Below are 13,900 nucleotides of genomic sequence, written 5' to 3'. Positions count from 1 at the left end.
ACCAAGCAGGTTTGCAAAGGGAGTATTTACATCTGACCCATAAGTGAGCACTTTGATTTAATTTCATTTCCGTTCCACGTGTGCGTAAGCTAAAATGGGGTACAGAGGCGAGGTGAAGGAATAAATGAGCGTAGTCAAAGACAGGCTCTGTACTCGGCCAAGGCGGCCTGCCAAGCATGCTTGGGCGAAGCCGCGATCAAATATGAGACTGCATAGCCTTACAGTCATCCACGGCTAGTACACAGGCAAAATGGCCAATTTTACCAAATTTAAAGGCAAGAAGAAAACTAAAAATCTACTTCGATGAAGTAGCAATTGGTATCTATAGTCGAAACCCGGAAGAAGAACAAACATGCAAACACAGAAACGAAACAAGTGTATTGATTCTATCCATTATGCTAATAAAAACATGAGAAAATAGATAAGGCCAATGGTAAAATAGCACAAACTGTCAAAGATCTTCTTCGACCACATCTCTCTGTTATGCAGACCCTCAAATTATCACTTGCTGATGATAGGTCATGTCATCCATTACTCTAACGGATGGTCAGACTTGTGCCGTAGCTGCTGCTGCCACTGCAGAGATCTCATCTCGCATAGCTTCAAATCGCGCATCGTCCATGACCTCAGAAACCAGCTTACCAGCTCGAATCTCCTCGATCATGAGGCTCTCGCGTTTGGCTATCTTCTCGGCTAGTTTCAAGACGTCCTCAATGAATTTGGCTGGAATGAAAACTGTGCCACAGTTATCCGCAATCACATAGTCATCTTGGCAGACGATGACACCTTGTATCTGGATCGCTGTGCCAGACTCAATTTGCACTAATCTATTGCGACCACTAATCATAGTCACGCCGCGGCCGTAGACTGGATAGCTGGCCTCACGGCTGCCGTCAATATCACGACACATGCCATCAATAACAGTTCCGCGAATACCCTTTAGTTTTGAGGCATTGGCAATGATATCTCCCCAACACGAGACTCCCTCAATGCCACCGGAGATAATGAGGATACGGTCATCTGTCGTAACCGCATCTATAACCGAACTGAAAGGGTGAGCCGTAGTGTTTGAATCGGATTTGCGGTCCACTTTCACTGTGCTGGCTCGTCCAACAACCTTTGGGCAGTCCCAAAGTGGTCGAAGGCCGTACGTGGCTCCTTTTACTTTCAAAAAGTCCAATGCATCAGAGACTGAATTGGTATCGAGCGTAGAAAGTCGGTCTAAAGTGCTGAGGTCACTCATCGCGTCGATTCACTTGATAGATAAATCTTCAGAAGGTAGAATTCGTCGCTGATGTAGGGTGCAAAGACAGAAGAATTAACAGTAGTGGGGACTCGTTCGGTCGAAATGAAATTAAAATGGCCAATACCGTCAAGGAGACCCAAGATTACTTCCTGATCCCCTATTTATGAACTCGTCATGGCCTTCATGTGATGTATGCATGTCCGCATATACCATCCACATATCTCCGATTCTAAGGAGTTATCGGCGAAAAGGCATGTTGCCGAGCACTAAAAGCAAACACTATTTGCTGAAATTCTCGATGCTCTATTAAATCCTTGGAAAGTGGGCGGGGTTCCCTTGCTTAGCGGGCACAGGACCACATATTATTCTATTCCGCCCCCTGAGCGGACCGTAATCCCCGCAAGCCTACTCATGGAGAGCTACAGGCAATGAACAGAACTAAGTGTATCACCCGCCGAGTAGGTTAGCAGTCAACCCCGGAAGCTAGTAATATAGCTCGAATTGAACTCCAAACCTAACCTTGGAGGTACGTCTTTGTTGGCCACACCACATGTATATAATTCAGGCAGCCGCCGCACTTCAGCTTCTTTTTCTATCTTCATAAATCTTCTCCTTCTATCTGGAATTTCGGCCTCGCCGTTAGCAGTATGTCCGCATCACGCTTAGGACTTCACACTAAGGATGACTTGATTGATGAGAAGCTGCCCAGCACCGAGAACGTGGAGAATTGCGCGGTGATTACCACCATCGACAACTTTCAGGTGCTTGGTCTTTCCTCTGTGGATGCAGATTTCTATGTCAGCTTCTCTGCGGAGCGCAAGAAAAAACTGATGCGAAAGGTAAAGATCCATAATACTCTCGACCTGGAGGAAGCTAAGAATATATTTATTGCAGGTTGATCTCAGACTCGTACCTATGCTTGGAGTCGTCTACTTGATCTCTCATCTTGACAGGTCAAATATTGGCAATGCAAAAATTCTGGGACTAGCAGAAGACCTTGGGCTAAGTGGCATTCAATACAATGTTGCGCTTAGTCTCTTCTTTATCCCGTACGTACTCCTGGGTGAGTAAGCCAGGGAAATCATTCTCTATCTCACTGACCAGTAATTAGAGGTGCCGAGTAATATCTTACTCAAGCGTTTCACGCGGCCCTCTGTCTATTTGGGCTCTCTGATTATTAGCTGGGGAACTGTTATGACTTTGACCGGCGTCGTCCAAAACTTTGGGGGTTTATTGGTGGTGCGACTCTTGTTGGGAATTTTCGAGTATGTCCAGTTACCTCCATCTATCTCCCTTGTCCCACTTGATCCTTTCTCTTGATTGCTTATGTGGGGCTTTAGAGCTGGATTTTTCCCCGGTGCAGTATACTTATGTTCGCTCTGGTACATGCCCAAGGACCTAGGCACACGTGTTGCCACTTTCTATTGTGCAAGTGCGCTATCCGGTGCATTTTCCGGTCTTCTCGCCGCTGGCATTGGTAAAATGGATGGTGTGGGCGACTATGAAGGCTGGCGTTGGATCTTCCTGATCGAGGGCTTACTCACTGTTATACTGGGAGTTTTGTGTTTCTTTTTTCTTATCGACTCCCCAAAATTGTCTGGTAAGTGGCTTGATCAAGATGAGATCCGATATCTCGAAATACAGTACTTCATCAAAGAAGGGGGGCAATTCAAGGACGAGGCTGAAAAGACAACGTGGAGAGACATTTGGGACATGATTCTCAATTGGAGAAATTATTTGTTTTCTTACATTATGATGTGCCAATCCGCCTGCGCCTACGGTTCGTGATCTATCTTACCAAGGCAGGGTTTGCTACTAATAATCCGTTTCACTAGGGACAAAGTTTACTCTTCCCACTATCACGAGCGCAATGGGTTTCCAGAACACAGATGCGCAGCTTATGACTGTCCCTCCCTACATTGCCGGTGCTGTATGCGCTATTATTTTCTCCAAAATTGCCGACCGGTACTACTGGCGCATGCCATTTGTCGCCCTACCACTGCTACTGATCATTATCGGTTATGCTATTATCATTGGTCTCAAAGGCGAACTGGAGACCAATATTGGGCCTGGGTTCTTTGCAATTGTCGTGACATGTATGGGTATCTATCCAACTTATCCAGCCACGACATCATGGGCGATAAACAATCTGGCACCCTCTAAACGCCGTGCAATCGGAAGTGCGCTCATCATTTGCATTGGCAATACCGGTGGCATCATTGGCAGCTACATGTATCTTGATCGTGAAAGCCCGACCTACCCAACTGGCTTCGGGTTGTCATTGGCCTTTGGCTTATCGGGTCTTCTTGTGGCTGCCATTCTGGAGCTTTCATTCATGTTCGCCAACAAACGAAGAAGCAGGATGTCTGAGACTGAAATTCGTGAGACATACACTGATGAACAACTTCTTAAGATGGGAGATCGATCTCCACTCTTCAAGTACACGCTGTGACAGCATTTGTTATCGTCGAGCTCATGGAAATTTTGTCTGCCATTTTACGGAGGATAGCTTCCAGTCACCTGAAGCAAGAAAGCTTTGAATATTCCTATATTATACTTCATTGTATTAGGTCAACGCTGCGGTCATTGATAGGGCAACAAATTTGCGTAATTGAGTCAAGTCACATATCCTCTCCGTTCCACCCTTTACCTTTCACTCACAGTTACCCCCACAACCCCCTCGTGGTATACTTTGGACCTAGTTATTTTAGAGCGTAGTTGGTATCACGATCGCGACAAAGGATATGGGTCAAGAATAGAATAGGGTTACCAAAACAGAAGGGATCATTGAAAACGAAGGAAAAGAGGACAAAGCACGACAGACTAAGATAGTCATAAATGTCAATAAAATCATGAAGCTATCAATGTAACAGATAACTCGCTAGCCACGACGAACTCAATCTAATAGAATCACTTCTTCGCCAACTTATCCGTGAGCCGTTTCTAGATCTTCTTTAGGGTCTTCGCAAGCTCGGTGCCTTTCTTGGGAAGGGGAACTTAGCCCGAGATACTCGCGAGTCATTCTGTTGACATCGATGTCAAGAGATTGCCTCCTTCTAGGTTGCCTTCCTGATCGCCTTTTAGCTCCAAGGGATAAATATGGTCGAGGTTATCGAGCCCACGTTGCAGAAGGTCATAAAAGGTAGGCTAAAGATCTTCGCTGTAGACCATAGGACGGGATTCCTGGAGTGCGAGCCCACGGAGGGACGGACCTAACTATGCAGCGGTATAGAAAAAGCCGCAGACGGCAAGACAATCCTCCGAAATAAAGACGGCATGGGGGCAGCTAGGCGGCATGATACTACAGGAACAATTAGCCAGGTACGTGTATATAAGCATAGGATACTTATAAAAGGTCGCCTGCGTAGAGCTCCACTTTGGCCCAGCCGTTTTCGTATTCATAAGATACTTGTGATCCCCCGATAGCGAGGTACTTAGCGGCGCGGCTGTCAGGATCCCGTGGGAAGTACTAGATATTCTGCCCTTCAAGAATCAGAATCTAGCTCGCCTGAGCCCCGTTGTCAATATGGATCGAAGAGACTGCGTTTTCCCGCTGAAGACGAAGAATCCACGTACCCCCATAGGCTTTGCGACGAAGCCGAAGGGGTGCAGCGCTTCAAGTTCAGGTGTGAGATGCGCTGGGGCTTTCCACGGCTGGGGATGGGGAGAGAAGGAGAGAAAGAGGAAAGGAGACGATCGAAGGTATTTAAGGAGATCCGGAACTTACCATATAGAACTTACCACTAATTATTATGAAAAAAAAATTATATCAAAGGTAAGGCTTGACCGTAACCTCAGAATCTCCAGTGTACTTATCCATGCAATGCTTATTCTATCTACCCGATTGGTTGATTTCCCGTAAATACATAAATACACTGGAGATATTTCGAAAGTCGTGCCGGGCCGGGCTCACTTAGAAGGATATGGTATAGGGAAAATGTGGGGTTAAAGCTTAGCCTCCGTACTTAGTCCATATGTACTTGAAAACGATTCTTCTGCTGGTTTATTTGATTCGCTCATATACCATCAGCATTCAAGGATGTCATAGTTCCCTCATCTAAACCTTTCAGTTGCAGGCAGTTCATGTTTGGGCATTAGTAATTTTCCCGACAAAGTTAAAGGCAATTCTGTCATGTATCAAGCGGCTGCTCCTAGTAGTAGCCGCGCTGGTCTTCCGGTTGACGTCACTGAACAGCCAGTATCTTTTGAGGGGGAAATCTCCACCAAATTCTGTGTTCTTCGGAATGCCCTGGTGCTGTGATATGCTAATTTTTCTGATTGTGAGGCTGATTCTCAGAATAGTAGATAGCCTTTGACTCACTGATTCCGTCATCGTCATCATTACTCATCGTGTCCGAATCACACGACACTTACATCTATATCCGCACTGATACGGGATATTTCAAGCAGCATTATCGTCACCGAGTGATTGCTGCTTGATCGAACAAAAGCCCCCGATGTCGCTGGATCATCCAGGTCCTAAAGATGGCGCCCAGCAAAACCCTGAGATAGAGACTGAGGTAGACAGACCACCCACGTCACTTATCTCCCACGCACTGTGGAACTTCTCCTCGCAATGGTTCCTTGTTCCCCAGGGAACTGGAATCCTGTCTTTGATTCTTCGTCGGCTAGGCTATCAATTTCGAGGACTGGCAATCATATCTGTCATTTTCTGGATCTACACTATCGTATTGCTCATACTTGGAGTATCCCTTTATGTTCTACGAGTTCTCATCTACCCTCGACATGTTGCTCGTGTGCTCCGCACAAGCATAATCGAGACCGCATGCCTCGCTAGCATATCAATCGCGTTCACTTCAATCATTCAAATGATTGCTCTTGTCCTCGTCCGCCAATGGGGATCGGCCTGGGGAATTGTCGCATACATCCTTTGGTGGATCAACACCGCGATGGCAGTTGTCGCAGTCATGGGAATCCCTTATGTTTTCGTCAAAGTCCAGCCACCCGTCAAAGTCCAGCCACCGGGTGTCAAGGCAGTCACGCCCTGTGTGTTACTCCCATTAATTGCAGCTTTGACTTCGGCTGCTGGTGGCGGAGTCATATGTCGATATGGAGCTCTCAGCGACCGTTTACAGGTCCCCGTCATTATCGTCTCGTACCTTGAAGTTGGCCTCGGACTTGCACTAGCAATGGCATTCAACGATGTCTTTGTAACCAGGCTTTTTGACAGGTCATTCCCGCCGTTGGAACAGATATATCAGGATATGATCCTGTGTGGCCCATTTGGACAGGGAAGCTTTGCTTTACAAATCCTCGGCCAGGCAGTTTCACGAGGGGCCTTCGCGGGATATGATCGAGGTACCTTCTTGACTGCAGAGGCTGCCAAATCAATCGCTTTTGCAAGTCAGTTCGCCGGTCTGCTGGCTTGGGGATATGGGACATTCTGGTGGGTTTTTGCTATCATCAGTATCGTGCATACATTTGTCTCCCAGCCAGGAGGTATTCGACAATCACACTATACGCTTTCTGCCTGGGCTCTTGTTTTTCGTTGGGTATGTCATTGCAGTGGCACTCATATATCAGCAGTGATGAGACTAATCATTTTCATGGCTATATAGGGTGTATATACAAATGCCGCTGTGCAGCTGGGTATGATCATGGATTCTCCGACCTTCAGAGTATGGTCCACGGTGCTACTTCTACTGCTTCTCATAATCTGGATTACGAATCATATACTTACTGTTAAAGGGTTGTATTCTGGGCAGGTCTTGGATATTAGGCGGACAGACTAGGCCTCCGCTAAAGATATTTTGAATAGAATGTTCCAGCCAATTGCTGCTCTAGTGAGCCCTTTAAGCTGTTTGGTAAATCTCGCTACATATTCTACAGCGAGAGCCATTTTTACCGGTACTGGATCGAACGGCCGGCCCTTCTGAGAGAATATTGTAAGACTTTGCTCCGGATCTTTTCGCCAATATAGAAGGAAACGGGCGACGGTATGCAGCGGGCACCTGCCGAGAACATCTTGTTTTCATTAAATCTGAGTTTACTAGCTTTGTATAGCGCATTGTTGTTAGGTTTGAAGTACTAAAGGTTTATGAGCATGGCTTTGAATGGCTCAGAATTTGACACGAGCATGATGAGAGTTAAATACTGCAAAAAATCTGAATTTTCTCATCAAAAAAAAGAAATTGATTCATTTATAATGCAGCTGAAATCAGAATTTGGTGTTCAGGACGGATTCAGCTAGCTGCTCCCTGGAACTATGACCTCGAGTATTTTCAAGTGGGTGCCTACTTCTGTGATTGTAACCACATTTTCATGGCCAGCCCCGAGTTCACAATGAACTACACTCTCACTAACCTCATAGATACCCTGTTTTTGGCTTCCTGTAGGTAAAAAGTCGATTTTCTGACTCACGCCATTGACAGTTACTGTGCCTTGTTGGCTCTGGATTTCTGCATTGGTGTATTTTAGCCGCAATGTTGTGCGTGCATTGGATGAGCTGGCCAAATGACATGAGAATCCAGATTGAGGCAATACTTTGCTATCGATCTCGTTGTGAACCTCTGGTAAAGTTTCATTTTCTCTCTGACATGAGAGATTCAATGTCCAGGAAGTCTGGTCTTTCATATAGATTTCATGTCCCTTCTTACTCAAGAGAAGCCAGACATATGTACTCTGTGCCAAGTTTGAAGGGCACCATCGATCACCTAGATAAACTGCCATATCACCGAACGGCAAGACGGTGCTGATCTGGGACTCGTACGTCTTGGATCCAAGGTCTGCGAATTCCCTCCATGGGGACCAGGGCCCTCTTAACGCGGGCGCATAACTATAAACCTGCGAATACTTCAGTATCGCAGCGGAATATTGCATATGTATGGCTTACATTGTCATTACAATCCCACCCAGTCAAATGAGAGCCAAACATGTAGTAATGCTCATCGCTCTTCCAAATCGCTGGAGATTCGATACACTCTTTCCAGCAGTAAACGTGAGAGATGACTTTGCAATAATCATCCGATAGAGCCATAATTCTGAGGCCATTGACTCTCTGCAAAGTGTTAGTTCTGGTTTATCATTGGGGCATTTTAAACATACGTCTTCTGCTAGAAGATAAGCCGAGCCATCGTCGTCTTTGAAGAGACCAATATCTCGAGACTCGCAATCAAGCGGGCGGAAACTGCCCTTGTACTCATAACTTCCTACCACAGTCTTGCAAATCGCCACTCCAACCCGCGCCTCTGAATAGTCAGCGTTGTCTATGTGCATATACATCACGTATGTGGCTGTATGTGCATTATATATGATCTTCGGTCGCTCGACGATTCGTTCTTGGCCCAGGTCGCCATCGCTGGCTCGAGTGAGCAATGCACCTTCCCACGTCCATTCCACCAAATTTGTCGAAGAATACGCATTGATATTCTGGAAAAAGGTGCCTTGGGTCTTGTCCTCTCCGATCATATAGTAGACACCGTCGACCTCAATGAGTCCGGCACCGTGGGATTGAATATGAAGACCCGTGTTTGTCTGACTCTGTCAACAGATTGATAACTATAAGGAGACAAGATGCTTACTGCCGTCCAGGTAGCTCCCGGCACAATTTGTAGAGAGTCTTCTGACATGGTGATATGTCCTGGTGGGGTTTATTCGAGGATAGAATGATTGCACAATATCAGCAAAGGTCTTGAGCAGTGGAATGATAGCGTTCAGATTTCTCTAGCCCTGCGTTTCGTGGGCTGCAGACGACGTTGAAGGAATACAACTTTTTTTTGTGATTCATGTGTCGAGAGCCGGGTCAACCCATCTTTTAAATCCTACGGTGGTGGAAATGGCATAAAGATAGCGCATTATGCGGGTAACCGGGAATGATTTCTCGATAAATGGGAGGTTAATCGTTCAAGACAGCCCTAACCCCTAGATATAATGTTTAGTTTAGGGACAGATTGGCCTCCTAAATGAGACTTGGTCCGTGAATCCCCGTTGGCGGGAACGAATACTTGGCGGAGGTGTGGTTTGGACCTCTTGAACCCGAAGGTAGCGAACATTTTCTTAAACAAACACCCTGAGTGGTTAGACATGAAGCGCAGTGCCTTTGATCGTGGAGAAAGATCTGGCCACAATAGGTGACGGGGAATCGCGGCACAATCGGTTTTCTCAGTAGAGCAGGTACGCCCAAGAGAAGGACTTTGTGGTAATTCCCAGAATAAGTCCGCGGGGAGTCCCGGGGCTTGGCTTTTGGACTAGCAAGAGCAACATCTGCCCGACTCTTCAAGCTTCAGGCAATGGAGAAGCCGATTCGCAATATAAAATGATGATCTGTCGTAAACCTCTATTCTTGTCCATTTTCACCCCCAAAGAGCATCAGCACCACGCTCTCAACCAGTAAGGCCGAAATTAATAGGTGGACGACAATTTCGAGGAAACATTGCCCAGCGGGTTTCGGCGCATTTCCTACCTGCGACGTGATAAATTCCGTGCGAATACAGACTCCCCTATAACTTGCAGTGGTTTGCAATTATGAAGGTAAGCGGCGATTCCTTCTTATTTTCTGATGACCCCTGAAGCTAAAGATTAGCTACAGACCGACTATCCTTACCAACAGCTTGTCTTGGTCGGTGACTCGCTCATTGAGTCATCTATAGAGACACAAGATGGCTTTTCCTTCCACGCAGAGCTCCAGACATGTGAGATCGGCATAAACCCACAGTTGATACAAGGGCAATGAGCTCATCGGCATGGTAGACTGTAATAGATATCTTGACGTCGTCAACCGCGGACTTGGAGGCTACAACACTGCCCACGTTTCCAAATTTCTTCCCAAGATCATCCCACCGCCAACCGAGTCCTCGCCGAGAATCGCATACTTGGTAAGCCGTATCTGAGAGTCAAACAGTAGCCTAGGATTATACTAAGTCTCGTCAGTTCATCCTTCTCGGCACCAATGACGCTTGTATACCTCTGCCCGGCACGTTTCAACATGTACCACTTGATGAGTATAAACGAAACCTCAAATCGATCATTGAACACCCTAACGTTCAAGCGCACGATCCCACCATATGTCTGATTACTCCTCCACCACTGAATGACATTCATTACAAGGAACTTGATACAGAGTGGGGATATTCTGAGCCATCCAGGCGGTCAGAGACCACTGCCTTGTACGCAGAAAAGGTACGAGAGCTTGCTCAAGAGATGGAAGGTGTGGTAGCTATCGATTTATGGCAAGCTATGACGGATACAGCAATAGCGAAGACCCCGCAAGACTATACGCCAGGTGGGCCATGGCTGGGGACTGTGGAAAATGGCAAGGAAGGTGGATTAAGAGCCTTGCTTCACGACTCACTCCATTTGAGTGGCGAAGGATTTCGGGTTCTCTACGATATCATCCTTCCACATATTCATTTGCCGAAGGAGAGGGTCTTTCCGATGTGGACGGATTTTGACCCTAGACATAGGGTGTAAAGGAAGAAAACGGGACTTCGTACAGACAGAGCTTAACTGGGTTTTTCTACAATTCAATTTTCAAGTTTTTCAAATTCTTTGGAATGGAGTCCAGCAATAACATAAGTGGCCGAATGGTTTAGTTCGTTATCTCATATCATCAATATCCTTGAATTACGCAATGCAGTTAAGCGGGCTAAGGCTGTTTGGGTTCAAGCCAGTGTGGTAGTTTTATCGCTAGAATAGGAAATTTAGTGGAAGAAGGGGGGCGAAACCTCCGGGAACAGCTCTATATCCAAAATAGGAAATTTAAGAGAGCGGAGACTTGAAACTTAACTCGGTCTGAAAGCGTCCTCCCAAGGGGATTTTCGCGTCTTGTCTACACATAAATAGCAGTCAGGAACAGAAACTTTGTTCTATGAGGCCTATGCAAAAAAGGGAGTTTACCATGGCTTCGAGAATTATCCAAAACGGAACTGATCGCCCATTTTCCTTTTCCCTCCTTAAGATGTTGTAAACCGCATACTGGCATTGTACAATTGATTCAATGCTACTACAGTCCTTCACAATAGGAAGCCTTTATATTATCGCCTGTGATAAAATACAAAGCCAGTGTGTGACCTCATGGGGAAATCATCTGCCGGAGAGCTTATCCGAACATTATTTAGGATCGAGCGAGGAAGACCTACCTCGTGAGATCCACCTCTCCGGAATAATCCGTGTCAGCCCATGGAGTATTGCTGACATTGGGTCCAGTACCCCGTAAATTTTTCCGAATTTGTACTTTGACTCAATAGGAATAAGCGTCTCCAAATTTGTGGGGTTCTGGGGTAGATGAGCCAACTCTTGAATAACAAGCATAATATAAAAGGCATGGGGTATCCGGTGAATACCATGAAATACGTGGGGCAAGTTGTATACAGGACAAGGCTCATTCTTAAAACTACCACAAGTATGGAGGCTTCCTCTGGAAGAAGAACTTCCGTCACTGGCCTCGCTGAGGTGATTCACACTCCTACTGGTGTGCTTGGGCTGCTGCAAAACAAAAGATGCTTGGGATTGGCTTTATTTGCTTCTCTCGGAGGTGTCCTCTATGGCTACAATCAGGTAATGTCATCTATGCTACCGCTCAGGTTGTAAAGCGCTAATTGTTCCTCTTCATTCAGGGTGTATTCAGCCAGGTCCAAGTTATGGCTGATTTTGAGCATCGCTTTGCAAGCACTGTGAGTTCTTAACGCCGAATGAAAATTCAGCAATCAACTTAACTAATATGCTCTTTAGCTTAACAATGCTTCTACTAAAGCCCTTCTCACCGGAATTCTGGGTGCGTTGTCCTTAGAGAACCGAATTTGGATGAAAAAAAGGGGACTAATGGTGTCTACGTTCAGAGTTGGGAGCGATGATCGGAGCTTTGAGCAGCAGTCCACTTGCGGACAAATATTCTAGGAAGGTGAGTCTATCGTCACAGTAACACATATGTAGAGGCTCTAATATCAAATAGCGTTCCATCTCAGGCTGGTGCATTGTCTTCATGCTAGGTGTCGCCCTTCAGGTTGGAGCGACCTCCGATGTCGCATACATTTACGGTAAGTGGCATTGTACACTGTTTGAACTTTATCTGCAATGCTAAAAATATATTCCAGCTGGTCGTTGGTTTGCTGGTATGGGGGTTGGTGGACTTTCCGTCGTCGTGCCTATGTTCAATGCCGAACTTGCGCCTGCGTCCATTAGAGGTACACTGGTTGGTCTACAGCAAGTAGCAATTTGCTGTAAGTTATGCCGATCCACCTTCAATGTGCTGTGCCCCTACTCACAAATATTACTTTAGTCGGTATCATGATATCATATTGGATTGGCTACGGCACCAATTACATCGGTGGAACTACCTGCCCAGAGCAATCTAGTGCCGCTTGGAGAATTCCGCTTGCACTCCAGCTGGTCCCAGCTATCGTCCTCTGCATCGGCTCATGGTTCCTCCCGTTCTCATCTCGATGGCTCATGCTAGTTAACAAAGAAGACGAGTGTCTTGCCGTTTTGGCTCGTCTTCGTGCACAAGACCCAAGCTTCTACGGTTCAGTACGAATATCGTTCGCTCAAAGCTGAAGCTTATGCAGAGCGTGAGGCTTCCCGATTGCGCTATGGAACCGAGAAGAAGAATTGGCGCACTGAAGTCTCAGAGTATAAGCGGATATTCACAACAAAGGTGCTTCTACATCGCGTCGGTCTCGGCGCTGGTGTTCAAGCGTTTGGCCAATGGTCAGGTAAGGCAACACCATTGGTAGCTACCCAAATATTTTGCTGACCTGAATAGGAATCAATGCAATCATCTACTACGCACCAACTGTTTTTGCGGAAGTCGGCCTTTCTGGCGGAACTGTTGGATTACTCGCTACTGGAGTAGTGGGTACCCTGATGTTCGTTTTCACGATCCCAGGGGCGCTTATGGTAGACAAAGTCGGCCGAAAACCAATGCTTTTCTGGAGTTTGGCTAATATGGGTATCTCTCACGCTATTATTGCTGCCCTGATTGCTACTTACGGTGAAAATATTGGAGCGCATAAAAATGCTGCCAACGCCGCTATATTCCTTATTTACTGGTACATAGTCAACTACGCACTACCCTATGGACCTGTCGGGTGGATCATCACTGCCGAGTCGTCATCGCTGGATATCCGCGCTAAGGGAGTTGCCATTGGTTCCGCAGTGAATTGGATCATGAACTTCGCTGTCGCAGAGGTCACGCCAGTCATGATCTCGAATATTGGCTACAAGACTTTCATCGTCTTAATGTGCTTCTGTGTGCTTGGCCTACTCTGGGTCTATTTCATCTTGCCAGAGTTGAAGGGCTTGACACTCGAGGAGATTGATGCCGTTTTCGCAGATGAGGTCAGCGCAGAGGATCACCTCCGCCGTGCGCGCATTGCAGACGAGCTTGGGGTCAATAATATGGCGAATGCGGCTGCAGATATTGGTTTTGTGGATGAGCGCAGAGATAAACCAATGACCGAAATGCTGGAAAACTAGGTGATTCGGGATTGTAAGGGGTCGCAAAATGATATGATACTTTGAAGGGATTACAGATGGGAAAGCTTGTCCATTTTCTTCTGCCAAATCATTCCAGTCACCGGCCTGCTTGTCTCTTAGTCTAACCTTACCAAGTGTATGTGATTATCACCTGGTGCGTCCTGTTGTAATGGCAATTTACAGTGGAGTAAAAGAGAGCTTATATCGTACCTAATAGACCTC

The 13,900-nt window shown here is 46.4% G+C and overlaps 6 protein-coding genes across 6 annotated transcripts; 4 read left to right on the top strand and 2 right to left on the bottom strand.

Annotated features, from left to right (window-relative positions):
• Nucleotides 1–547: 547 nt before the first annotated feature.
• On the bottom strand, nt 548–1,243 carry N7496_007154 (RraA family protein; the record flags this gene model as incomplete). The annotated part of the gene is made up of 1 exon (XM_056700083.1): nt 548–1,243. The coding sequence occupies one exon, from the start codon at nt 1,241–1,243 to the stop codon at nt 548–550; it is 696 nt and encodes a 231-aa protein (XP_056555496.1).
• A 650-nt stretch (nt 1,244–1,893) lies between these two features.
• Nucleotides 1,894–3,698, top strand: N7496_007153 (uncharacterized protein; the record flags this gene model as incomplete). The annotated part of the gene is made up of 5 exons (XM_056700082.1): nt 1,894–2,085; nt 2,141–2,309; nt 2,358–2,511; nt 2,587–3,026; nt 3,082–3,698. 5 exons carry the CDS (start codon nt 1,894–1,896, stop codon nt 3,696–3,698), a joined length of 1,572 nt encoding a protein of 523 aa, XP_056555495.1.
• A 2,005-nt stretch (nt 3,699–5,703) lies between these two features.
• N7496_007152 (putative malic acid transport protein) lies at nt 5,704–6,999 on the top strand (the record flags this gene model as incomplete). Its single annotated transcript, XM_056700081.1, has 2 exons — nt 5,704–6,759; nt 6,826–6,999. 2 exons carry the CDS (start codon nt 5,704–5,706, stop codon nt 6,997–6,999), a joined length of 1,230 nt encoding a protein of 409 aa, XP_056555494.1.
• A 454-nt stretch (nt 7,000–7,453) lies between these two features.
• N7496_007151 (galactan 1-3-beta-galactosidase) lies at nt 7,454–8,835 on the bottom strand (the record flags this gene model as incomplete). Its single annotated transcript, XM_056700080.1, has 4 exons — nt 7,454–8,050; nt 8,100–8,264; nt 8,312–8,740; nt 8,788–8,835. The coding sequence occupies 4 exons, from the start codon at nt 8,833–8,835 to the stop codon at nt 7,454–7,456; spliced, it is 1,239 nt and encodes a 412-aa protein (XP_056555493.1).
• An 895-nt stretch (nt 8,836–9,730) lies between these two features.
• On the top strand, nt 9,731–10,675 carry N7496_007150 (SGNH/GDSL hydrolase family protein; the record flags this gene model as incomplete). The annotated part of the gene is made up of 4 exons (XM_056700079.1): nt 9,731–9,736; nt 9,795–9,897; nt 9,956–10,080; nt 10,136–10,675. The coding sequence occupies 4 exons, from the start codon at nt 9,731–9,733 to the stop codon at nt 10,673–10,675; spliced, it is 774 nt and encodes a 257-aa protein (XP_056555492.1).
• A 933-nt stretch (nt 10,676–11,608) lies between these two features.
• On the top strand, nt 11,609–13,678 carry N7496_007149 (sugar porter family MFS transporter; the record flags this gene model as incomplete). Its single annotated transcript, XM_056700078.1, has 9 exons — nt 11,609–11,761; nt 11,821–11,877; nt 11,936–11,978; nt 12,043–12,104; nt 12,156–12,240; nt 12,298–12,423; nt 12,483–12,725; nt 12,769–12,915; nt 12,966–13,678. The coding sequence occupies 9 exons, from the start codon at nt 11,609–11,611 to the stop codon at nt 13,676–13,678; spliced, it is 1,629 nt and encodes a 542-aa protein (XP_056555491.1).
• Between the last annotated feature and the right edge of the window lie 222 nt (nt 13,679–13,900).

The sequence above is a fragment of the Penicillium cataractarum genome (genome assembly GCF_028827025.1).
Source record: "Penicillium cataractarum strain IBT 29864 chromosome Unknown utg000005l, whole genome shotgun sequence".
Classification (NCBI taxonomy): Eukaryota; Fungi; Ascomycota; class Eurotiomycetes; order Eurotiales; family Aspergillaceae; genus Penicillium; species Penicillium cataractarum.
The sequence above is the reverse complement of the archived record's forward strand: the minus strand, read 5'-3'. Positions and strand labels throughout refer to the sequence as shown.